Source organism: Myxine glutinosa, chromosome 7 (genome assembly GCF_964187855.1).
Source record: "Myxine glutinosa chromosome 7, kmMyxGlut1.1, whole genome shotgun sequence".
NCBI lineage: Eukaryota > Metazoa > Chordata > Myxini > Myxiniformes > Myxinidae > Myxine > Myxine glutinosa.
In genome coordinates this window covers 39632179-39658305 of record NC_136267.1, presented here as the reverse complement: position 1 = coordinate 39658305, position 26127 = coordinate 39632179, and the positions used below count along the sequence as shown (strand labels likewise).

At 45.8% G+C, this 26127-nt stretch overlaps 1 protein-coding gene across 1 annotated transcript in view; it reads left to right on the top strand.

Annotated features, from left to right (window-relative positions):
• Positions 1-26127, top strand: part of SMO (smoothened, frizzled class receptor) — a 65044-nt gene that overhangs the window by 25761 nt on the left and 13156 nt on the right. The window contains exon 8 of the mRNA XM_078782676.1: positions 1099-1222. Within this exon, the coding sequence (XP_078638802.1) occupies positions 1099-1222 (124 nt within the window). The remainder of the gene's footprint in view (positions 1-1098; positions 1223-26127) is intronic.

Here is a 26127-nt window from a genome sequence, read left to right as displayed (position 1 = left end):
TTTCTTCTCCAAAAACGAGAGATCGACTCTTCTTCTTTACTCTCTCGAACCAATCACCCAACGTCCCTCCCATTTTGCCCCGCCCACAACCTCTGGACTTATCATGTCCCTCAGGGGCGTGGCCTGTTTCCTATGGTCCATTAGAGGCTGGACTTACTTGCCGATCAGCTCTGCTCGGGTTTTGTCGGTGGTTGTTGTCATTAAACTGAGTTTTTGCGTGGCCAGCCTGGTTGTAAAATGTTGTTTAATGGGGGAAATCACAGAGGGAATATCACTTACTGGGGAAAACTAACTTTAATCCCTGTCTAGTTAGCACAGCTTCACCCCTTGTGTGAAGACACATAAACAATCTTAAGCTACAGTTTCCCTACTTAAATACATCGAGATGCCTCCTACGCGTCCATGGTCCATGCTATCACTATACAATCCTATCTATACAATCTATCACTATACAATAATATATATCACGATACAATCCTATCACTATATATATCACTAAATAACACTACACAAGGTACTGCACTGTGGTGTGTCATAAAAAGTAACAAGTTGCTGATATTCGAGGGCCCGCCTTTTTGGTGGTATGAGGAATATATCTGTACAATATGAAAACTAAATATTGAAAGTTTTTTTTAAATATCGCGTACACAAGCCGAGTTACCGAGATGGTTGCCATGGCAACATAATTCAGCCAATCACTGCCATGATCTAATCAGGTTGAGATAATGTCATGAGGAATAGATATCTCCAATATAAAAGCCAAATGGCAACGGTCTTTTAAATATCGCATACACAAAAGTATATGGACAAATGATCGGTTGGTCAGACAGTCTGTCGGACAGAGATCATTTTAATGTCCTTGTCTCTGACCTATCTGAGGGGCAGGGGGACAAGTAGACAATATACTTTGTTTTAAAAAAAGCAGCAGTAAATGTGGTGGGAATGTAAAGGAAATTTGATTTGCACACAATTTTCCAAAACCCTCCCTTGTCCCCCCACCAAACCCCTCTAAAACCTTACTGGATATGATCCCTCATGTAATTATGGAATCTTGGAATTAACACATTAAACTTCACCCCCTTAACCTTATTTTCACAGGTGGATGGAGATTATATCAGTGGTATCTGCTTCGTAGGATACAGAAACCTGGCAGCTCGAACGGCGTTTGTGCTACTGCCTATAGGCCTGGCTGCCATCGGTGCTGGATTTTTTATCATACGAGGTGAATGCTTATCATACAGTCTCACTACTGTGTCGTCATGAAAAATTAACAATAAAGGGCTTCATCAAGGACCCATCTAACCACTAACCGAGTCCCTCTGAGCATCCGCTCTGAGTCGAGGAGGTCGGCGGTTCGAACACCAGCCAAGTCATACGAAAGCCTTTATATATATATATATATGTATGTATGTATGTATGTATGTATGTATGTGTATATATATATATATATATATGTATGTATGTATGTATGTATGTGTATATATATATATATGTCGGTCTAAGACCTCAAGGGAAGGAAGAAGAAGAAGAATCAGAGCAACAATGTTTAATAAAATCGATTACAAACACACAGTGTGGAGCAAGGCTCGAGAATGCACCGCCTAACACGCAGCGGGCAATTCCTCAAGACACTCGCTGCAAAATAAGTAAAAAGGCATTTCATTTATAGCAAAATATCAGACAAGAATCTGCGCTAAAGACATAGCAAAACCTGGGCCATAAAGACCCACCTTCCCTCGTCCCTTCCTGAAGAAGGCCAAACTTAGACAAAAAGATGTAAGCATAGGATAGGCTGAGCCTTTTTGGCTCTTTATCTAAACATATCAGACCCGAGCGCAGGCCGAAGAAAATATTCTCATACACTAGGCTAAATGGTAGATGAATGATTGGATACACACGCTGAATACACAACTATCAAAGGATGTGTAATGTCTATATTTCTTTCCAAGGTTGGTTACATCCTTGATTTAGGAGACATACTAGAAACTACAAAGATATATAATTAATTATTCCCTTTGTGAAGAAGGCGTTTGGCAACATGTTTTCCCTGTACGTGGGCGGTGAGCATATTATCTACTGTCTGGCACATACATTCAAGGACTTGTTTATTGGGCTAAGGATCCACCCTGTACCTCGAGTCTCGAAACCACATTTTGTCCCCCCGCCTCTGCCTGCAGCTGAGTTCAAATCAGTTTTCAGAAGCACGATATATAATTTCAGATGTTATGCAGAATTGAGTCATGGGGTTTAAACCCTAATGGCTAACAGTTCCTCCCTTTGTCTTGACAAGACACCTCCTTGGAAAGACACCGTATATCCCAGTGGTCAGCATCCCAATTAGTCACATGCCAGGCACGACACAGCGTCACGCATGCTCAAAGAAAGATATCGGCCCTAACTGGCCGTCTAACATTCAACGCATAAATTGTTAGCCATAATTCGCGACGACGGCGCCTGGTTAAGAGATTGCTGCCGCCCGGCCGGATTCCGAATCCACCCTCGCAGCGGCGTAGGTGCGACCCGGTTGCCAGCCAGATTTAGGGCCCTCCTTATGCAGGCGTGGTCCTCGCGAATTAGGGCAAACAATCGACGTCCAATGCCATCAAGCCTTGTACATGTGATTGCTCTGTGGAAGAAAAGGATGCACATTCGTCATCACCAATATCCATCTCCTCATAATCACAAATCTCCATCTCCACATAGTCTGTGTCAACGTCAGTATTCAAAGTGTTGGGTGTTTTAAGCTGAGACGATCCCAAAGTGGTTGTTACGGGTGGTGTAAGTGGTGGTGAGGGTGGTTCTCCCGGATATCCCGGATACATGTTTGCCATCCGCTCCTCACTGCTGGCATAATAGCAATAGCTCTTAAAAGAACCTACACTTTCTAAATCACAGGTATAATCATCCCAACTAAAATCATAATCATTATCAGAATCCCAAGCATCAATAAATAGGTTCATCGATTTCAAGCCAGGAATCATAGATCCCTAAAGCCACATCCTCTTGTCACGAAACGTCGAGGCCATCAACCCAATCGTGGGGGTCCGAGACGATAGAGTTGGCTGGTTCACCAATGGCCTTTGGATCCTTCCCATATAGTGAAAGTAACATCCCGTTGTTGGTGGTGGATGGGGTCCATCCTGTGAAACATTTTCTCACACAAATCATGATTAGGGATTTCATTATAACTACGGTGAGTACGATTCCCACGATTATGGCCAGGCCTGTCAATAGCCATTTTACAATGACCCCTGTCCATCCTCTGAACCAGGCTGATATGCTGGACCATACATTAATTGGCTTCTTCCCTTCCCTTTCGGCTATCCGTGAGATCCTGGGTCGCGGCCTTAAGCCGACTGATTGAGGCCTCTATGCCTCCCGAGTGATCTGGGATATATGTGCAGCATTTTCCATCAATTACCCCACATACTCCTCCCTTTTCTGCTAACAACATATCCAAAGCCACTCGATTCTGCATCACCATTGTTCGCATATGCACTAATTCGTCTTCCAATTGTAGTTCTGCGATTCGAGTTTCGTTTCCAATTCGTTCCATTACTAATGCGAGACTATCTATCCGCCAATCATTCATAGTCACTCCCGCTTGGGGAAAAAATGCTCCTAATAGGACTTGCCACCAGCGTCCGTCCAGTCTTACTGTTTCATCCGGGTTCCAAAGAGAGAATCGTTTCTTCCTCTCGTGGGTAGGGGTGTACCCTGTTTCGTTAAAATGATCTACCAAATTTACCTTGGGAAAAATGGATCCCAGATAACAAGTCCCTCCCCACTGGTCGGGTAAGTATGGATATGCTTTATTTCCGCAAATAAACATCACTCCATGGGGTGGGATAAGGGCCGAGGCCATGCATTTACCGATCTCAACGCGGGTGGCGCTTGGTGTTCCCCAAGATATGGTTAGCTTGGTTACGTTATGCTGGGCTTGGTCATCTATGGTTATTACAAGGGGGCCTCCCTTTTCTCTCCCTCTGGTGTCGGATGGCAGGGTATGGGTGCATTCCGAGGTTCCCATCTGAACGTGTCCCTTTCCTATAAGACACACCCGTCCCTTTTGCTCTGTCACCCAGACTGGATCAGGTGGTTTGTCTAACAAAGCCTGCTTAATGGGTGGGGTATATCGAAACTCCCGGGAACACACTGCTGGGGATTTTGGGCCTATCAGTTCCAAGGTTGTGGTCAGACATGGGGTACGCAAGGGTCCTGAGCACATATCTCGTAGGGACAGGGGCAGCACTACCATTTCTATCCCTGTCGTACTGGTGTGAGGAAAATGCATACACACCCAACAACGTGATCGGTTCTGTACCTTCGCCATTGCACGGGTCACTGTCCAATACGTATTTTCCTTTGGCTTTTTCTTGCTTTCGATCCGTGGGTGCGGAATTAATATGTGTGAGATGCATGGTGGCCTATAATATCGTAGGGGGAGGTCATGAATTCACATTGTAGTAATAGAGTAGTGCCTCTGTTCAGTAATACATGCGTGGTTAAATTGTTCGAGTCCTTTCCCCATTTGTAACCCGCCCTGGCCATGCTTACTATTGGTGCGCCGCCTTGTCGTGGCGCTTGCTTCAAACGACTGAGGGCAGCAAAACCTGTCTTCCTTCCATGTGAGTCTGTGTACAACACCCTCCACATTATCCGTGTCCATACGTCTTCCTTTACATGGCAGCAGGGTATATTTATCCTCTGACCCCAGATAACTCTCTGCCGGTAGACCTTAATGGTTTGGTCGCCATATGCATATGTCTCCGTGTTCGCCCATGCCCTCATGTCCCCAGTGCTGGCAAAGCAGTATATTAAACTAAGTGTGATTGCCACCCCTAACAGGCGGTGGTGCAGCATCCTCGATCTGTGGTGGTACGTTTGAGGTGTCTGTGTTTGTGGGTATGGCCAACTTACAATGTGTGGCATGTACCCAGGACGACTTGCCCTCACAAAACACCGCTGTTGGTGTGATCAGAAGAACTTGGTATGGCCCCGTCCACCTTGGTTCGAGCGCAGTGTTACGGGTGAAATGCTTCACCAGCACGTAATCTCCTGCCTCGAAGGTGTGGATAGGCTTGCTTGTTGGCTCCGGCAGGGCCTCCCGAACACGTTCATGTATGCTGCGCGCCACATGGGATAGACCTATGCAAAACTTTAGAAGCATGTCATCCATGATAGGTAATTCAAGTGCTGCCATATCCACTGGCGCCGATACCGGCAAACTCATGGGCCGACCCATTAATATCTCGTGCGGAGAGAGACCAGTGGTGCGCCCTGGAGTGGAGCGCACGCTCATTAACGCTAGCGGAAGGGCCTACGGCCACTTGAGGCCTGTCTCGTCGCAAATCTTTGCCAACTTACCTTTCAGTGTGCCACTCGTTCGTTCTACAAGTCCCGCCGATTGCGGGTAGTAAACACAGTGGAACGACTGTATCACTCCCAAGGCCTTTAACACGGCTTTAATGACGTCACCTGTGAAGTGCCCGCCCTGATCGGATGACACTTTCTGCGGGACACCAAATCGACATATAAAGTGCCGCAAAAGGCACTTGGCCACCGTTATAGCGTCAGCCCTGACGCATGGGTAGGCCTCCACCCACTTGGTGAACATGTCCACCACTACCAATACATGCTTAAAGGACATACAAGGCGGTAAATTGAAAAAAATCGAACTGGATATGACAGAACGGCCCGACGGGAGCCGGGTGACCCACGTTGTGGCGGCGTCTGGGGGGTGCCCCCCTATTATGCCATTGACATATAGCGCACGAGCGACAGACCATGGTAACCGCAGCCGAAAGGCCTGGTGCTGCCCAGGTGGAAGTGACCTGCCTCATCACCCCCCTATGGCACACATGGCCATTTTGATGCGCCATGCGTGCCAACCATGGCAATAAAGCTCGCGGTGCCACGGGTTTGTCATTAATCGTCCACATTTGTCCTTCCGCGGGGCGCTGAGCTCCCAATTTAATCCAATCTTGATGTTCTACGTTTGAGGCCGCGGCTTGTAATTGTATTACATCGAACTCTGTAGGTGCGGATGTCGGAACGTCTGTCTGGGCGGTCGCTTTAGCGCCCTGTTTGCGCGTAACTACTGGCATATTATACCCAATCTGTTGGTTTGCCGCTTGTGCTGCTGCTTCGTCGGCTCGGGCGTTTCCACGGGCCACAGCGTCGTCTGTACGCTGGTGACCTCGGCATTTAACTACAGCTAATTCACGTGGAAGCATAATACTATGAAGCAGATTTCGCACTAAGTCCCCATTTTTAATGAGTGCTCCCGCTGAAGTGAGGAACCCTCTCATTTTCCATATGGCCCCTTTGTCGTGGACCACTCCGTGTGCGTATGCCGAGTCTGTATAAATTGTCACTGCCTTTTCCTCGCTTACTTCGCACGCTCTCGTGAGTGCGTACAGTTCAGCTTGTTGTGCTGACCAGGTGGGCGGGAGGCGGCCGCTTTCGACCGTTTCTGTATCCGAGCATACTGCGTACCCAGATAACAGGGATCCGTCCCATGCCCGTTTGGCTGAACCATCGACGTAATAGGTGTGATCGGCTTCCTGTAGCGGTGTGTCCTGTAAGTCAGGCCTTACTGTTGATATTAACTGCACCACGTCCGTACAAACGTGCGGGATTCCCTCCTCCTTTGTTGGCAAAAGTGTCGCTGGGTTAAGAACGGTACACCGCATCACCGTCACGTTGGGTGCCATAATTAATGCCGTTTCGTATTGCATCAGTCGAGTGGCTGTGAGATGCTGTGTGTTTCGCTGTTGTAGTAGCGTATGGACGCAATGCGGTACCTGTAAAAGGACAGCATGTCCCATTACTATGTCGGCCGTCCGCTCAACTGCGTATCGGGCAGCCGCCACGGCTTGTAAACACAGCGGAAAGCCTTGTTCTACCGCATCAAGCTTTTTGCTGAAATAGGCTACCGGACGTTCCCTATCTCCATGAGTCTGAGTTAACACGGATTGCACGAATCCCCCTACTGCATGGGTGAAAAGTGTGAAGGCCTTTTTATAATCGGGAAGGCCCAAGGTTGGGGCCGTTACCAGGGCTCGTTTGAGTCCTCCGTAGCAGCGTATTCGATTGTCCGTCCAGTTCACCATCTGTGGCTGGTCGTTTTTCGTCGCCTCATATAGAGGTTTTGCTAGTAACGCATAGTCAATTATCCATGTACGACAATACCCTGACATTCCCAAAAATCGCAACGAACACACTAACACTTCACTGTTATCCTTCACTTCACTTCAAAATTTCACTGTTATCCTATCAATACCTGGACATTTTTTTTCCCTTCCTTCCTAGATACGCGAATTTCACACCAGTATAAACCCACTGGAAAAATTATCTGAAAAATAACGAAATCGTCTCCAAGTTCTCTAACTAATCTCCATCCGCAATCACCAATTTTACCCTCCTATGCATTTTGCCTTAGGTTTTAGAACCTAGAGTCTACCAAAAACAACAACTAGCCTCCCAAAGCCATTTCCCTGCAAGAGCGGAGGTTAGCCTTGCGGTCCACATGACAATCTTCTTCATTTTGCTCTATCACCTCCCTTTGAGCAATAATTTAATTGATGTGATTCCCATATACCTGGTGGAGTTCTGTTCACCTCGTCTGCAGAGCCGTGATCCAATCTTCACCAGCCCCCAATCACCTTCTTATCACAAAACAACAGTCCATAACTAACCACTTTCCTTTATTTCCTGTCTTTTCCATTAACTTTTATAACCTTTTCCTCCACTTTCTCATCAATTCCTGCAGCCACCTGTCATTGACAAGTAATCCATCTGATTCGACTTTCCAATCCAATCATCTTTGCACTTTCCATGACCTTCTTCACACTTCCTTTTAAACCTTTTCTTCAGACACAACCCACATGAGTTATGAATACAATTTCCCTTTTCAGGCACGTGTCTAGCCACTCACAAAGTGTCCATAAGACAACGTCATCATATTTCACAGAACTCCACCACTCTATTAAATCCTAAACATGCCCAATGGGCAATCCACGAAAAAAATCAAAGCATTTTCAGTCCCCCTTTTCTCATACACTAGCCAATGTAAGTCAGCCAAACATAAATAAAGAGGTTCCAGCGAGTTGTGACCTCCATAACTCTAAACAACTCCGCTGGCACCTTTTAAAACAAACTTTCCCAGTCACTTACTAAAATAAAGTGCAGCTCTTGTCCGTAGATATACGTTAACCAAGGTTACATGAGACTTGACAACAATATTCCTGCCCCGTGGAGCAAGGCATCAGAGACAACTCCCCTCTCCACCTGAACTTATCCCAGGTAGAATTTGGCTACCTACAGAGAAAGTACCTGCACAACACATTTACAAACCAATTCGTCCCCTCGTATTAGGGGACGTCACAAATGTTCCACCACAATTCACAGCAGGTGACCACCCACCTGCCTTCTGTCGAAGTCCAGTTCAATTTCCATTCACAGACAGACAGACAGACGAATCCCCAACGTACTAACAGGATGGTCTCACAGAGGCCATTCCATTCAAATCTGTAGGCTGCCACGATTCTTCCCGCCAGGACACACCATCATAGTCACCATAGTCACACGACACGTCAGCAGACACAGTGAATGACATTCGACACCATAACAGATGCCGCAGACACTGCTCCTCTTTGATCCATATCTGCAGACGCAGTCAGACACACCCAGTTGGACAGACAGACTGGCTCCACATTACAACTGCAAACATCCGAAATGACAACAGCTAACTCCAAATATTTATTGTCCCCCTTTCAGGGAAGTCAAATCAACCACCATTAAAGCACAAAACAGAAAACGACCATATACTCAGAGAATATGCCATATACTCAGAGTGAGACCCGAAAATCAAGCAGACAGACCGACAATCGAACCTGTCTTTCGACACTGCCGAACGACAAGTCTGCAGACACTGAGGGAGTGACATTCGACCCCTAGTAGATACCGCGGACACCGCTTTGGTCCGCACCTGCAACTCCATCACGCCTGCAACTCCCTCAAAATCAGTGTTCAGAGACATGACTCCATGGACAGCCAGAAAGCCAGACAAATACGGACACACACACACAGAGATAGACACAGGTGGGTTATCGCCTGCATTCTGTACAAATTCCATGTTCCTGTCTATAAGTTGGCCCATCAAGTATAACCCCTTTCACAAAACCTTTTCTGAGGGTCTAATGTGACAGACAGACAGACCGGCAAATAGGCAGGGGCAAATCCCGAGGCCCCAGACTCCATCACCACACACATACCCCGCATCACATAGGAGTATCAACATTTGTCATAGGAGTATCAGCTTGAAATATACACCCGCTCTGATCCTCCAGAGCTGAGGAATCCAGCCGACCTGAGCCGGTCAGCAAATGCCATATGTCTTCGTCCCAAATCGAGGGCAAATTTTCACAATGGCAAACAATTAATATATTGTCCACATTCATCTTGGTCACCCCAACCCATTCTGGCTCTCCCCAAGAGCTCTGTGTCCGGACAGACAGACAGATAAACGGACTGGGTGAAACCATAACCATCCATCCTTCCGATTGGACTCACGTCAGCATCACATGTCATTCTTGCCTTCATTCAACGCATTCTGCCATCCCAAGTCGGCCAAATACAAGCCCCGGCCATGCCGTTGAATAAACACCCAGTCGGTTGACAGCCTATCATTTTTGACTTTCACTCCCATTCTCCCTTACTACATTTGGAGAGCCGTTAATGTGGGGATGTAATTGAACACTTGTTTTAAAGCCCTGTCTACACATGCTCTCCATAACATACTCATTATTCCCTGCCAATTTTACTCATCCGGATTGCCCAACGCCTGTAGGCAATTTGGGGAACCCCTTGTCAATCCATGACACACTTCAATGACTCACACAATAAACACAAATACACGCTGCAATGACAGATCATTCATTCCCTTATACACAAATACCATGTGACTGACCCTTTATTCTCCAAAAATCACATAAACATTTTCTATTTCCACATATAAGAAATAACCAATATCTCTCTTGAGATACAAAACAAAAACGCTTCCAACTCTAGCATCCCAAAGTCTTCCTTGGAAGCATGCTCGACAATGCAGCACCGCTTCCACTCAGCACACAACATACCTGTGCTCACTCCAACACATCCAGTGCGTAGCTTAACTTAAAATACTCATCGTCCTACCTTTCTTGGGCTAGTCCCTCCTGGTAGTCCTAAGATCGGGTCGCCCCCCGATCCCTAACCTTAAACGCAGTTCTCACGCCGGAGTAACTTAACACCTATTTATCTATCACCCACATATTGGTCTACCTGCTTCCCACGCAGGAAGCTTACCTGAGGGATATCCCTCCTTATCTCGGGCGCCCTGTATAATCGATTCATTACCCACTGCTGCTCTGGTTTAAACTAAATATGGTTCGGAATGCAAGCCAGGTAGTACAGCCGACAGAGGTCCACACGTCCAAAGCAAGGCAGGAGGCTTCAATTTCGATGTGCAAAAATGCTTACCCAAATTTGATGCCGGCAGGCCTCCTTCCCGACCTGGAACGTGAGGGTCCACCTCGTCTGCACACCTGGATGATCCCACTCCTGACACCAAAATTGTCGGTCTAAGACCTCAAGGGAAGGAAGAAGAAGAAGAATCAGAGCAACAATGTTTAATAAAATCGATTACAAACACACAGTGTGGAGCAAGGCTCGAGAATGCACCGCCTAACATGCAGCGGGCAATTCCTCAAGACACTCGCTGCAAAATAAGTAAAAAGGCATTTCATTTATAGCAAAATATCAGACAAGAATCTGCGCTAAAGACATAGCAAAACCTGGGCCATAAAGACCCACCTTCCCTCGTCCCTTCCTGAAGAAGGCCAAACTTAGACAAAAAGATGTAAGCATAGGATAGGCTGAGCCTTTTTGGCTCTTTATCTAAACATATCAGACCCGAGCGCAGGCCGAAGAAAATATTCTCATACACTAGGCTAAATGGTAGATGAATGATTGGATACACACGCTGAATACACAACTATCAAAGGATGTGTAATGTCTATATTTCTTTCCAAGGTTGGTTACATCCTTGATTTAGGAGACATACTAGAAACTACAAAGATATATAATTAATTATTCCCTTTGTGAAAAAGGCGTTTGGCAACATGTTTTCCCTGTACGTGGGCGGTGAGCATATTATCTACTGTCTGGCACATACATTCAAGGACTTGTTTATTGGGCTAAGGATCCACCCTGTACCTCGAGTCTCGAAACCACATTTTGTCCCCCCGCCTCTGCCTGCAGCTGAGTTCAAATCAGTTTTCAGAAGCACGATATATAATTTCAGATGTTATGCAGAATTGAGTCATGGGGTTTAAACCCTAATGGCTAACATATATATATATATATATATATATATATATATTGTAACGATTTTGAGAAGTGTAACGGGTTTTGAGAAGTGTAACGGGTTTTGAGGAGTGTAACAATTTTGGAGGAAGGGTAACGGATGTGAAGAGTATGGTTTTGGTATGGTAACATCCTGGTAATGTAAATAATGGTCGCAGCCGTCCTCCTAATTAATTTCATAGAACATACACGCAGGTCACGATATATCTTTTAAATAGTGTATTTCCTTATTCCATGTAGGCTAAGTATGTGTTTTCCACTTGATTGACTTTGCATTGTATCAAACAAAATAAGCGTAGGCCCTTCCAATTTCCCCAAAACCTCCCTTCCATTTGCCTTCCGCATTTTGGTCGGTTTTTCTCTTCAACCACCATTGGCCACGAGGTAAGGTTGGAGAAGAAAGGCGTGGCTCCACCTCGTCAGAAGAGGGCAGGAGTGAACCGGCCCTAACAGCCAATCAACACCGCGGTGAGTGACCCGGTAGGCGTGCCCTCGGAGCCGGCGGCTTAATTCCGCCGGAGGTGATAAAAGCGACTGTAAGGGACTGCTTTGAGAGATGACGAGATGAGCTGGAGAGGAGCAACGAGGCTGCACCAAGGAGAGGCCTTGAGAGATACGCTGGGGGATGACCTGGAAGAGGAGCGCAATCCACCGCAAGCCCTACCTACCTACCTGCCTGCAATATCCCCTGTCGTTGGAGAGACGCGCTGAACGGAGGGAGACGGCTCCACCCCAGGAAGAGGAGCAGGTGTGCCGAGCCAGCGCGTGACGGCCGCGGATACGCGACGGAGGTTTTCCCGCCAAAACCGCGAGGGGTTGAAAGCTGCTGCCTCCGACCTTGCCTTCCTCTCAAGCAATCAACCTCGAGCCATTACCTGCCAGCAATATCCACCGTGTGAGTGTGAACGTCCTGTCCTACTCGTTTGTCTTGGGGATTAAGTAAATGAAATAGAATAAGTTAACAATGCACTGTGTGACTGCTCTTTTCCATCTATTGCTGTAAATAATATTGGTCGCTCTAAAATATTGCTTGTGTGTGTATAATAAATCTGTTCTTCCTCCAAACTCTGTCTTTCTTCTCTCTTCTTCTCTTTCGGTCGCTTTAGAGGTTTCCCAATTGAATATCTGTAGCGCGATTAGTCAACGTTCGGGTGGAATCGGGTTCTAATCGGGGAGTAACTGTTCGGACGCGGTTAAATACACCACCGCTCGGTAAAATAACATCCAAAAACCGTGTCCGTAACAATTGGTGTCGAGGAGTTGGATTCGAACCTGGGACTAAATTTGTTAGGCCCAAAGTTTAAAAAAAATTTTTGGTCAAAATTACGAGCTGCCGAAATTGTGTTGTTTTATAAAACCCGAATTTTGAGATCGCGCCATGGACAATCAAGGCGATCGGATGTCGGTGGGGGAAATAGACGGGGTAGAATCGACCCAGGACCTCGGGGAAATGTAAGTGGGGAAAATGGTGGAGGAGAGTAAAGAAGGTGTGGTTGAGGGGGTATCAGGTGCACAAGATGGCGTCCTCGCGCACATGGTTGTTGCGGCACCAAATTTAGTCGCGGCAGTCGAGCCCGCAGTGCCAATGGACTTTTGCCTATTTATGACGCATTTCATGGCATCTATGAAGGGCGACAGTAGGGGATTGGATGCAATGATGGCTACCCAGGGAATCGACATGAAAAAAATGAGGAGGGAAGCAAAGGACAACCCGGAGGGATATCGGGAGCAAATAAACGACAGCATAAAAAAAATGGGGGAGTTCGTAGATGGCATGGGAGGCGGGAGAGGCACATCGGTGCACGACGAGGTAAAGCGGGTCGAAAAGCGCTGGTTGAGCGAAGCGGAGGAAAGCACGGGTACAATGACGGGGGTAGAAATCGCGACACGGGGTTTAGAAAAGCCAGCGGTCGCCGAGGTTAATAAAGAAAAAGCAGTAGCGGGAATAATTAAAATTGAAGAGATGACGGAGGTAGCCCGGGAATTGCAGGGAGAAATGGATTATGTACAAGGTCTGTGTTCAAATCATGATGTGATGCTCACTAACCAAATAAAGAGTTTGCAGGTGGCAAAGGAGGGGCGGAGACGAGGTACGGAGGTGAGTGGCAATGTACATGATGTGAGGGGAGATTCAGTCGGCTTGGGGATTGGTTTGGATCCGGGTGTTCGTGAAAGGCCGTTGGTGGAATGTACGGACGGCGTTGGAACGCCAGGTTTTGTGAGGGTGAAAGGGGTAGCGTATGCTTGTAAGCATGCAAGTAAACTTAGTAAAGCATCGACGGTAACCAGGTTAGCGGTTAGGGCGACGGATAGCCGATGCGAGCACTCGGGGCGTGGGGTGCTTTGTTGGGTGCGAGGCCCGGCGCGGATCGATGCTGCGTCGCTTCTCTTCGAAGCGTCGTTGCCGATTCGGGCTTGGCCCCGCCCCGCACGGTCGAGTCCGGGCTTTGCCGGGCGAGGCGACCGGTCCGGTTCGAGGGCGAGTGGGAGGAGGCGGAACGGTGCCCCCTCGTGGGGACGGGGTTCCGACCGGGGGAGATTGAGCCATCGGGCCCGGGACCGCAAGGTGCCGCGCCGAGATGGTGCGTGGAGCCTCGGTCCAACCAAACCACCTCCCTTGAACCGAAAGCCGGACGGATTCAACCTGCAAAAAAAAACAAAAAAAAAACGACCCGCGTTCATTGCTCGGCTGTACGAAGCCGGGCTGTAGATGTGAATTGGCGCACCGAGAGGATGTAATAAGTAGACGGGTGATGTGAATTGGCGCACCGAGAGGATGTAATAAGTAGACGGGTGATGGTGATAGTGATAGTAGTGATTTGAAACGAAATTTAGAAAAGTGAATAGAATTGGCAGTAAATGGAAAATTTTTGAATTGTTGGATTTGGACGAGCGAAATTGGTAGTGAGAGACCCCCGATGTGGTGGGATGGCAAATCCACCATCCCTCACAGGTGGGGGCAAATGCGCTATAGATTATGGGGTTTATGGCAGTGAAAACGAGCCAGGGAGGGCTTGGATAATGATAGGGATCTAGCGAAGATGACCTTAGGTAACGATAAGGTTAGTTAGTGACTGATACCTGTAGTGGGGACGCAGGTAGGTTAGTGTGGTTGATAATGACGTGGGAGCGCAATAGTTTAAAGGGACGACTGGGAAGCGCAAGTTTCAGAGGGGAGGAGTTAGCTGAGATGATGCCGTGTGTGGGAGTGATTGAACAGGTGTGATTGCACAGGTGTGCAACTGAACAGGTGGATGGAGCAGTGTATGAGTGAGTGATGGTGATTGTGTATTGTGATGACCAAGTGGTCCAGGAAGAAAGGAGGGTGCAGGTGGCACCAGGTGAGATTGCACAGGTGTGCAACGACAGGTGAATGAAAGACAGGTGTATGGAATAAATGGTATGGAGTATTGGAATGGATGGTCGTGGAGTGAGTATGGTGGAAATTGTGGAGTGGAGTGGATGGTGCGAAGGTGTGAATGGGGGAAGAGTGGACCCCCATCACGGATACCCGGGGCGGGTAGTGTAAGTGTTAGGTAGAGGGTACAGGTAAATTGTGGTTGGATATTGGCATCTGTGGTGCGGGTGACAGAATGGTATGTGGATGGGTGCGTTGGTGTTGTGGAAATGGCTGGGCGTGTAGCCTGTTAGTGTGTAGTTGGTTTGGGCACTCCACCACTGTAAGGATGTCGGCCAGGTGAGGCCGCAGGTGGGCTCTGGGAGCCGGTAGTAGTTGTGGGGATGGGGCCCGAGGATCCGGAGGACGGACCCGGGTAGCCCAGTGCCAGAGGGCACCAGTGGGGTGACAGATCCAAGAGGGGTCTTCCCCAGTTAGTTAGGTTAGGGTGAGGAGCTAGGTAAGCTCGGGTGGCAACTACAGTGGTGGAGGTGTGCAGGTGGGTAGACCTGTTGGGAGAGGTACACGTCGCAGCCCAGAAATTGTGCTAGAGCACCGGGAGATGAATCGGGGGAGTGAGACCCCAAATTGAGGAGCACCACAGTTTGGCCAATGGGAATTGGTTATTAGAACCCATAGTGTAAGTTGGCCAATGGATTGGCAGGGAAAGACCCCGGGTAGTGTAAAGTGTGTTAAAATCATTTAGAGGATAGTTAGGATGAAGGATCTCCTCACACCATCTGCATCCACTCACCTGAGGTGACAGGTACTCCACACCATGCCATGTTTGATTATTTTTTACTGTGCAAATGTTTGGGTTGTGAGACGCATCATGACGTGGGTGTGACATTGTGCGTAATTCCATCTCTCCCTCCTTATGAGGATTGATGATGAATTGGTGATGGCAAATTTTGAAGTAAAGGGATTGTGGAGACGAATTTGGTATAGGGGAAATATGGGGAAGACGTGACAGTAGTGACGAATTTGTAAATGGGTAGATTTTGTAAATATGGGGTAAGAGCAAGGGTAGTGTAGGTGACAGGGGGGTGACGTACGGTAGGGACGAGCTTTCTCACTTCGCCCTCCGTACGCATTTCACCTTGCATTGCCTTGTTTGACGTGTACCCTTGTGACCTTACCCCTCGCTCAATTGTCTTTCTTTTGTCTCCCACATGACCTGTGCGCCATTGGGTGCCGAGGGGAGCGTGCGTGAGGTGGCCATTGTGCGCCCGAGATTCCCAGAACCAGCACGCATTGCGTTGATGTACCACTTTATGGACCGCTGTTCGGCGGCCAAGTACCACTTGATGGACCCCAGGTTCTGGGGCAGAGCACCTCTGTTGGAGACCGGCCATAGTGGCCAGGGAATCTTGCTTGCGGACCTCGGTAAGGTGGCACCTATGCCAAACAGGTGGACCACCCTTAGTTGGCCCCTGAGGCCCTAAATAATAATAAAAAACGAACACAAGTTGTGCTTTTTATTATGTCCAAATAGGCCGCATGAAGCCAGAAGACGTCAGGAAGAACATCGGCCCAGCAGACAAGGAGAAGACCACCACCAGTTGTTTTGTTGTGTTTATTATGAACCATGGTGACTGCGCACCGAGTGGTGCTTTGTGGTGCTTGTGGTGCTTTTGGGTGCTTTTGGGTGCTTTGGTGGTATTGGTACTGGTGCATCGATGCAATGCGTGCTGTCTCCTCCCTCCCAACAGGAATTTCTTTCTCTTGTTCCCTAAAAAGAAAAGAAAAAAAACACACAGGTCCTGGGTTGCGTTGTAAATGAGAAATCACGTCATTGTAAATAATGCTCCCCACCGTAAATGTATAGTTTCAGAATAATTCCGTAATTCGGTTAGCTGTGGGCTTGAGTCTGTTAGACAGGATGCAATGCAATAGGGGGACATACTTATTTGTGTTTTAAAATTGTCACACTCAGGGTCAGGTTAATTGTAGAGGGAATTACACCTACATGTCACACTCAGTTAAGTCTAGTAGGCCCGAGGACGTGCCTGAAGAAAGGAGGGTGCAGTGTAACGATTTTGAGAAGTGTAACGGGTTTTGAGAAGTGTAACGGGTTTTGAGGAGTGTAACAATTTTGGAGGAAGGGTAACGGATGTGAAGAGTATGGTTTTGGTATGGTAACATCCTGGTAATGTAAATAATGGTCGCAGCCGTCCTCCTAATTAATTTCATAGAACATACACGCAGGTCACGATATATCTTTTAAATAGTGTATTTCCTTATTCCATGTAGGCTAAGTATGTGTTTTCCACTTGATTGACTTTGCATTGTATCAAACAAAATAAGCGTAGGCCCTTCCAATTTCCCCAAAACCTCCCTTCCATTTGCCTTCCGCATTTTGGTCGGTTTTTCTCTTCAACCACCATTGGCCACGAGGTAAGGTTGGAGAAGAAAGGCGTGGCTCCACCTCGTCAGAAGAGGGCAGGAGTGAACCGGCCCTAACAGCCAATCAACACCGCGGTGAGTGACCCGGTAGGCGTGCCCTCGGAGCCGGCGGCTTAATTCCGCCGGAGGTGATAAAAGCGACTGTAAGGGACTGCTTTGAGAGATGACGAGATGAGCTGGAGAGGAGCAACGAGGCTGCACCAAGGAGAGGCCTTGAGAGATACGCTGGGGGATGACCTGGAAGAGGAGCGCAATCCACCGCAAGCCCTACCTACCTACCTGCCTGCAATATCCCCTGTCGTTGGAGAGACGCGCTGAACGGAGGGAGACGGCTCCACCCCAGGAAGAGGAGCAGGTGTGCCGAGCCAGCGCGTGACGGCCGCGGATACGCGACGGAGGTTTTCCCGCCAAAACCGCGAGGGGTTGAAAGCTGCTGCCTCCGACCTTGCCTTCCTCTCAAGCAATCAACCTCGAGCCATTACCTGCCAGCAATATCCACCGTGTGAGTGTGAACGTCCTGTCCTACTCGTTTGTCTTGGGGATTAAGTAAATGAAATAGAATAAGTTAACAATGCACTGTGTGACTGCTCTTTTCCATCTATTGCTGTAAATAATATTGGTCGCTCTAAAATATTGCTTGTGTGTGTATAATAAATCTGTTCTTCCTCCAAACTCTGTCTTTCTTCTCTCTTCTTCTCTTTCGGTCGCTTTAGAGGTTTCCCAATTGAATATCTGTAGCGCGATTAGTCAACGTTCGGGTGGAATCGGGTTCTAATCGGGGAGTAACTGTTCGGACGCGGTTAAATACACCACCGCTCGGTAAAATAACATCCAAAAACCGTGTCCGTAACAATATATATATATATATATATATATATACACATACATACATACATACATACATACATATATATATATATACACATACATACATACATACATACATATATTGTTGCGGACGCGGTTAAAGATGTTATTTTACCGAGCGGTTGGTATTGCCGCGACCGAACAGTTATTCCCCGATTAGAACCCGATTCCACCCATACGTTGGCCGGATCGCACCGCGGCTGCTCAATGAGGGAAAAGACTAAAACGACGAATGCAAAGAGGAAGACGAAGGCAAAGAAAGGTTTGGAAATACTACTAAATTTATTTACTATTTACACACATAAGCAAAAAGAAAGCAGTCACGTTTATTTACAACACATAAGACGCAGGTGACACAGTGCAAATACTAGCTTACCTACAGTCTTAATTAACCCAGGACAGAACAAACAAAAGACAGACTCACGCGGGGAATGACAGGAATGGCAGGAGGTGGATGGCTGGAGGTGAACGCTTGGTGGAGCCAACGTGGAGCTTGGTGGAGCTTTGGTGGAGGTGAACGCTTGGTGGAGGTGAACGCTTGGTGGAGCCAACGCGGAGCTTGGTGGAGCCTTGGTGGAGGTGAACGCTTGGTGGAGCCAACGCAGAGCTTGGTGGAGCCTTGGTGGAGGTGAACGCTTGGTGGAGCCAACGTGGAGCTTGGTGGAGCCTTGGTGGAGGTGAACGCTTGGTGGAGCCAACGCGGAGCTTGGTGGAGCTTTGGTGGAGGTGAACGCTTGGTGGAGGTGAACGCGGCTGGTGGGGGGTTGGTGTGACGGGTTCTCTCTCCTTCCCTCACAAGCTTCAGGACTCTTTCTCTCTCTTTCTTAGTCCCACCCAGTCCAACAACTTCCTCTCTTGCTTAGTCCAACTCAAGGCCTTTCTGTCTTCTGATCTCCTCCCTCCTCGACTCTCTCCGGGGGCCTCTGCCTCGGGTTATATAAGCCCCACCCTTGACCCTTTGCGAACCTCCCCAAAACGTTCTCTCTCCGCCCTCTAAAGCCAACCCCTCGTTCTGGGTTGGTCGGCAAGGGCTGGTTCACTCCTCCCCTCTATGACGAGGTGGGGACCCGCCTTTCTTCCCCAACCCTGCCTCGTGGTCAATGGCGGATGAAGGGAAAACCGCCCAAAATGCAGTTGGTAATTGACGAAAAGGGGGAATGGAGGTTTTGGGAATGGGAATGGAAGTTTTGGGAGTGGGAATGAAGTTTTGGGAGTGGGAATGAAGGGAATCTATCTCTTTCACTGGTGCAATGGAGTATTTCAATTAATGGGAGACACAGCCTTACCCTAAAACACAGAATAAGATATAACTATCGAACAGGGGTATTCTATGATTGGCTGACGTGTATGCTTGTGGACTAATTATGGGACGCCCTTTTGACCTTTACACAGCTCCGGAGGCAGGAGGCGCAGACTCAAGCAATACTCATCACCAATTTACCACGATACAACACAATCAAAAAAAATACAGTCCTCATATCCGCAACAATATATATATATATATATATATATATATATATATATATATATACATACATACATACATACATACATACATACATACATACATACATACATACATATATTTATATTTATATTTATATATATATATATATATATATATATATATATATATATATATATATACATATATATATATATAAAACTCTTGCTGAGGCAAGGAGTGAAGTTTGCAGCAAGCAAGCAAACTCAGTTTTGTATATAACAAGGAACTTTCATGCAGGAAGAGGCCATTTGGCTTATGACGTCATAATTCGACAAGTACAATGCTTAGTCTAATCAGTTTGAAATTTATTGAGCGTGATCTACGTAACAATTATATTAGAGAATACTGTATAAATTTATGATGTCATCGCTCACATGGTCTGGCAGCCATATTGGATCAAAGAAAAAAAACCTTCAAAAACAGAAATGTTGCCTCGCAACAAGTTGACTGAGCAGGGTAAGTATTCTATGAATACCATCTAGTTGTACATGGTAGAAGTAAACCGCTCCATCATTTCTAATGCTGCAGATGTCATTTCCTGTGGAACAAACCCAGTCAGGGCTGTGATTGTGAATCCTGTCGTTGTGGATAAGCTTTCCATGTCTTCCAAGCTGACTTTTTGCCTTTGCCGCTGAACTGAGATATTGTATCAGAGCCGGAGAAGGCACGAGCTTTGTCCTTTCCAGGTTCCTGCAGATGTAATTGAAATGGCAATAGCAGAAGTGTTTTCCTGTACGAAAGCCAACCCATAACTGCATACCTGGATGGTATTGCAGAAGATCATGAAATACTCCCACCAGAATCACAATCACACTTGAGTCTACGATTCTGGTGAGAACAGCAGTCTCCCCTCTGTTAGGGAATCATGGACATGCAGACAAATTCTACCGTCTGCCTCATCATGGTCACTCTCCCCTATTGTGATGTCGGTGTGATTCCATGTGTGATGTCGGCCTTGCTACCAAAGGTAATGTACACCTGTTTGGTAAGCAGATAGTAGTGTTTGACTACTTCCAGTGGGACATTCCAGTGATTTAGCAGCATTTTGGTCCTTAATATTTGACCCATATAACAGCATCCAGACCAGAACTTTGAGGGAGTTAGGTACTGCACTGTCCTAGCGATTATGAGTAAAACTACCTGAGAATTGGGGAAATTCTGTTCTGAACATTTCCTTCCATATGACTTTAGCTACATGTGCCATTGAGAGAGCATCTTTATTCTTTGTCCAGTATTCCTCATCACCACACTGTCCAATTTTCCTCATCACCACATGTCTCTCTTGTGCCCCTTTGCTGTTTTGAGTTAGCTAATTTAAGCTGACATTTATAGTGCCACTTTTCCTGGTTGCTAAGAAGGTCCTTTGCATTAACATGATCTTGAAAATAACAAATAACGGCTCAATTCTACATTTTCATTCCTCATATAAATGTAGACCTTTGCGTCTTGTCTGGACACAGGGCATTTTAATGTACATTCATCCGTTCCACATACGACACATTTTGCCCAGTCCATGTTGACGAGTAAGATTCAAACTTTCTCTCCTCTTATAAACCAGATTGCTGTCTTTCTGTTGCCGTAGTTCAGTGTCACTGTCATGAGGCCCCCTGAAATAAAGAAAAGGACCATTAATATTGAGTCACCAACAACACAATGAAAAATCACTCATAGAGCGACACCTGGCAAAAGAGAACAAAGTAGAATGGCACTCAGTAGAGCATCCTTTTACCTCACAAATAATTGGTGGTTGAATTTTGTGACCTGATATGGCAATCGTCTTCAAATTTGAAGTTAATCGGATGAAAATTGACAATTTTAGAAATTTGGCCTATGTTGACCTTTTGGCCTATGTTGACCTCAAGAATACACATATACAGGTGTATATACACATATATAATATATAGGTATATATACACATATATAATACACATATATATATATATAATACACATATACAGTGCATATCAAAAAAACGGTAATCCGAATTCAAGGGGTTAATATGCAAAGGTTATTTAGTTTGACAATTTACATGTGGTTTACCAATTATGAGGAGATCCTCAGCTTTCCATTGATACCTTCCATGCATCATTGCTGTCACACATAACCGAGTACATGTTCATTGAAAATGACAAGTTCAAATCGCATTTTTACAAGTTTGGCTAATCGATGTAAGTCAGGATAATTGGTGCAAAATGAACGTCATATGTGAACTTTTCTCAGGAATGATTGGCCTTTATGCACCCACACCTTCAACATGTCCACCTCCCCTTTCAACACAAAGGTCACAGCGGCGGAGCATGCCCCGAACTGCTCGTCTTACCATAGCCGGGTCATTGTGCAAAGCATCCACTTCATGTCGAATACGGCCCTGCAATTCATCAAGATCACGGGGAGGAGTTACGAACACCTTGTTCTTTAAATGTCCCCAAAGGAAATAATCACATGGTGTGAGGTCAGGTGATCTTGGCGGCCATTCCACTGCATGGTTGAGGGCGATGACTCGGTCTCCAAAGAGTTCCCTCAGTCGATCTCGAACAGCGATAAGACGATGTGCTGGGGCGCCGTCTTGGGCCCACCAGAGATATCTGAAGACACCACGAACCTGTCGCTCAAAGTTCTCCTCCAGCTGCAGTAAAACTTCATCATTGATCATCTGCAGATACCTGTTACCATTGACATTCCTTTGAAAGAAAAATGGTCCAATCACTTGACCACTTCCACAAAGTCCCAACCAAACAATCCACTTTTGTCGATTCATGTTGGTGTCAAAATTAAATTCCGGGGGGTTGTCCTGTCGGTGCATATTCAACAACATTATGGGTATTGACCTTGCCGTCCATGGTAAAAGCAGCTTCGTCGCCGATAACGAGATACTGCAGGAAATTGACATCTGCTTCGCAACGTGCTATCAACCATCTGGCAAGCACCAGCCTCCTGGCAAAATCCCCTGGCGTAGGTTGATGCCGGATGTGATTTCCGATATGGATGTTGGTGGAGGTCCAGTCTTGTGATTCGGTTGAATGTTGCCTAAGGCAATCCCGTCCCATTTCGTCTTGCGCTGGTATCCCTAGGATGCTCCAAAACTTGCTGCATTACTGCTGCAATGTTCATTTCTGATCGCCCAGTGCGCCTCCTACCAGAATTCTCCTTGTTGTGGTTGAAGCTAGTGCCATGCTCTTGGTATTTTCTAACATTCGCCCAGATGGTTTTGGCTGCTGGAGGCTCCCGTTCTGGGAAACGTTCCCTGAACGCATCACGAGTTTGCTGCAAACTTCCAGTTTGGTGAAAGGTTGTAACCACGCAGATCCGCTGTTCAGTCTAAGTTGAACCATATTTTCAATGATGGTTTTGGCTGCTGGAGGCTGTCGCTCAGGCTAATCGATTTTGAATTGCAGTTTGGTGAAATGTTTAGACTGTCTCTAAACCCATACACTGTAGGCCCATCTTAAATACCCATCTTAAACAAAGGATGACGCAACCGACGATTACCAGACCAGCTTAACAATTTTACATAATCAACTTGGCAGTCGACAAGTAATGCGTCCATTTCAAACTGTCTTGCATCAATTAGCCAAACTTGTAAAAATGCGATTTGAACTAGTCATTTTCAATGAACATGTACTCGGTCATGTGTGACAGCAATGATGCATGAAAGGCATCAATGGAAAGCTGAGAATCTCCTCATAATTGGTAAACCACATGTAAATTGTCAAACTAAATAACCTTTGCATATTAACCCCTTGAATTCGGATTACCTTTTTTTTGATACGCACTGTATAATACATAGGTGGTTGGTTTCAGTAAGATGATATGCAAATCCTAATCAAATTTCAAGTAAATCGGATGAAAATTGAGGATTTTAGCAATTTGAAATGCTTGTTGAGTCTATGTTGGCCTTTTGGCCTATGCTGATCTCAAAATTAGTTGGTGGTTGGATTCAGCTCGCTGATATGAAAATCCTATTCAAATTTCAAGTCAATCGGATGGAAATTGACGATTTAAGAAGTATGAAAAAAAGTGGCTGAGCTTTGGCCTGTGTTGACCTTGTGACCTATGTTGATCTCAAAAATAGTTGGTGGTTGAATTCAGTTTGCTGATATGTAAATCCTATTCAAATTTCAAGTCAATTGGATGAAAATTGAGGATTTTAGAAATATGGCCTATGTTGACCTTTTGGCCTATGTTGACCTTTTGGCCTATGTTGACCTTTTGGCCTATGTTGATCTCAAAAATAGTTGGTGGTTGAATTCAGTAAGCCGACATGTAAATCCTATTCAAATTTCAAGTTAATCGGATGAAAATTTAGGATTTTAGAAATTCAAAAAAATGTGGTTGACCTTTGGCCTATGTTGACCTTGTGACCTTTGTTGATCTCAAAAAAAGTTGGTGGTTGAATTCAGTTAGCTTATATGAAAATCCGTTTCAAATTTCAAGTCAATCGGATGAAAATTGAGGATTTTAGACATTTGGAAAAAGTGGTTGACCTTTGGCCTATGTTGACCTTTTGACCTAAAAATATATGGGATTTTGTCGGATCAGGAACTCTACCGTTTGGTGAAGTTTTGTGAAGATCAATTTAAAATTGTGACCTGTAGGCAAGTATAAGTGAGCGGACAGACAAACACACACACAAACACACAAACACACATAGTACGGCAGATAGGTGAAATATTTGGGAGAATTGTGACTTTGATGACACAAGCACGAGAGTTGGCACACAGTTCGAGTATTCCCTAAGGAAGATATTTGGCTACAGGGCCATCGCAGATTTGTCCTGTGACAACAATGGCGGCCATTTTTCAAAATGGCCTCCATTGCTTGTTATTTTACATATATTTGGTACATTACTGTGTATAAACTGTTGTTGTGGTCATACAAGCTTGACATTTGGCACATAATTAAAGACCCCGAACTATGGGGTTATCATATATTTGTCCTGTGACAACAATGTTTTTAAAATGGCCGCCATTTATATGGTGTATTATGGTATATAGTATATGGTATATGGTATATTAATTTGTATAAAATGTTGTTTGAATCATACAAGCATGGTATTTGGTACACAGTTAAATATTCTGACTATTAGAGTCATCACAGATGTGTCCAATAAAAATGGCGCCCAATTTCTAGTACAGCAGATAGGTTAAATATTTGGGAGAATTGTGCCTTTGATGATACAAGCACGAGAGTTGGCACACAGTTAGAGTATGCCCTAAGGAAGATATCTGGCTATAGGGCCATCGCAGATTTGTCCTGTGACAACAATGGCGGCCATTTTTCAAAAAAGGACAAATCTGCGATGGCCCTATAGCCAAATATCTTTCTTAGGACATACTCTGACTATGTGCCAAATGCCATACTTGTATCATCAAAGGCACAATTCCTGCACCTATTTGGCATACTAACACACAAATCGGAGTGATCAACATACTTGTGAAAAATTTTTTTTGCTAAGCAATAAATCATAAGTATCAGCATTTTATGGCAACCCTATATATTTACCACTTATATCACAGGGCCTATGGCCACCCCCAACAGATCCATCTGAAAAGCAGAGGAAACATTGATTTTCGTATGCAGGGATTTGATTGTCTCCCAGCAAAAAAGGAACTAGCTGTGCAGCCGCCAAAAACCGTGATCTGAGCCTGCCAGTGCCAGTGTTAGTGGGGTGGCTCAAGTCCAAATATAACTGTTATCGTGACAAGTTGTGTAACGTTACGGGAAGACGCAGATAACAGCAAACGTAGTTTGTTTTGCCAACAAATCAATGTCGCACTGTGGCAGCCATTTTGGATATATGCAAATTAGTAAATTATCCAATAAGATAGTGTTTCAAAGACAATAGCCCCGAGTGGATTGATGGTCATCTCTTGAGGTTGTAGCTCAGACCTCTGCTGATTTTGGGGAACCCCCGTCATCCCCCCCTGATCCAAAGTCAAAAAATCTAAGAGCGAACTATCCTGCGGATCATCGAGTAGAAGGGCTGTTTCGGGTTTCAGAGCAATCGGTTGGTAAATAAGGGACAAGTAGGGACCCAAGGTTTCAGGGGGTTAACCCCCATGGGAGCCCCCATGATCCGAAATTGAAAAATCGAAGTCCGAGCGTTTGTGCGGGCTACTGTCTTGTATTCATGTGTCAGCTTTCAGAACCATCAGCGAGGTGATAATGGAGGAGTAGCAAAAATAGTAAAAAGTAATCAGACGGACAGACAGACATCCAGACATGACGACCCATTTTATAAGTTCATCTCTTCGAGAATCGAGATGATATGACCGAATAATATGGTCTTTTAAAATACTCGAAAATTATATCGAACTATTGAGATGTAGAAGAAATGGAATTCCAACATTACTAGCAGAAGGCCATTGTAAAAATACCGATGGGGAAAAAAGGAAGCCTTTTATTCTTCCATTGGTTGAACGAGTTCAAAATTGGGAGGTTCAATAAGGAATGTCGTGAATTGTTGTATGCACCCGTCACTTAAATAAATAAAGAGTAAAATGAGTTTAACAACTTATTGATTTATTCAAAGTATTAGATT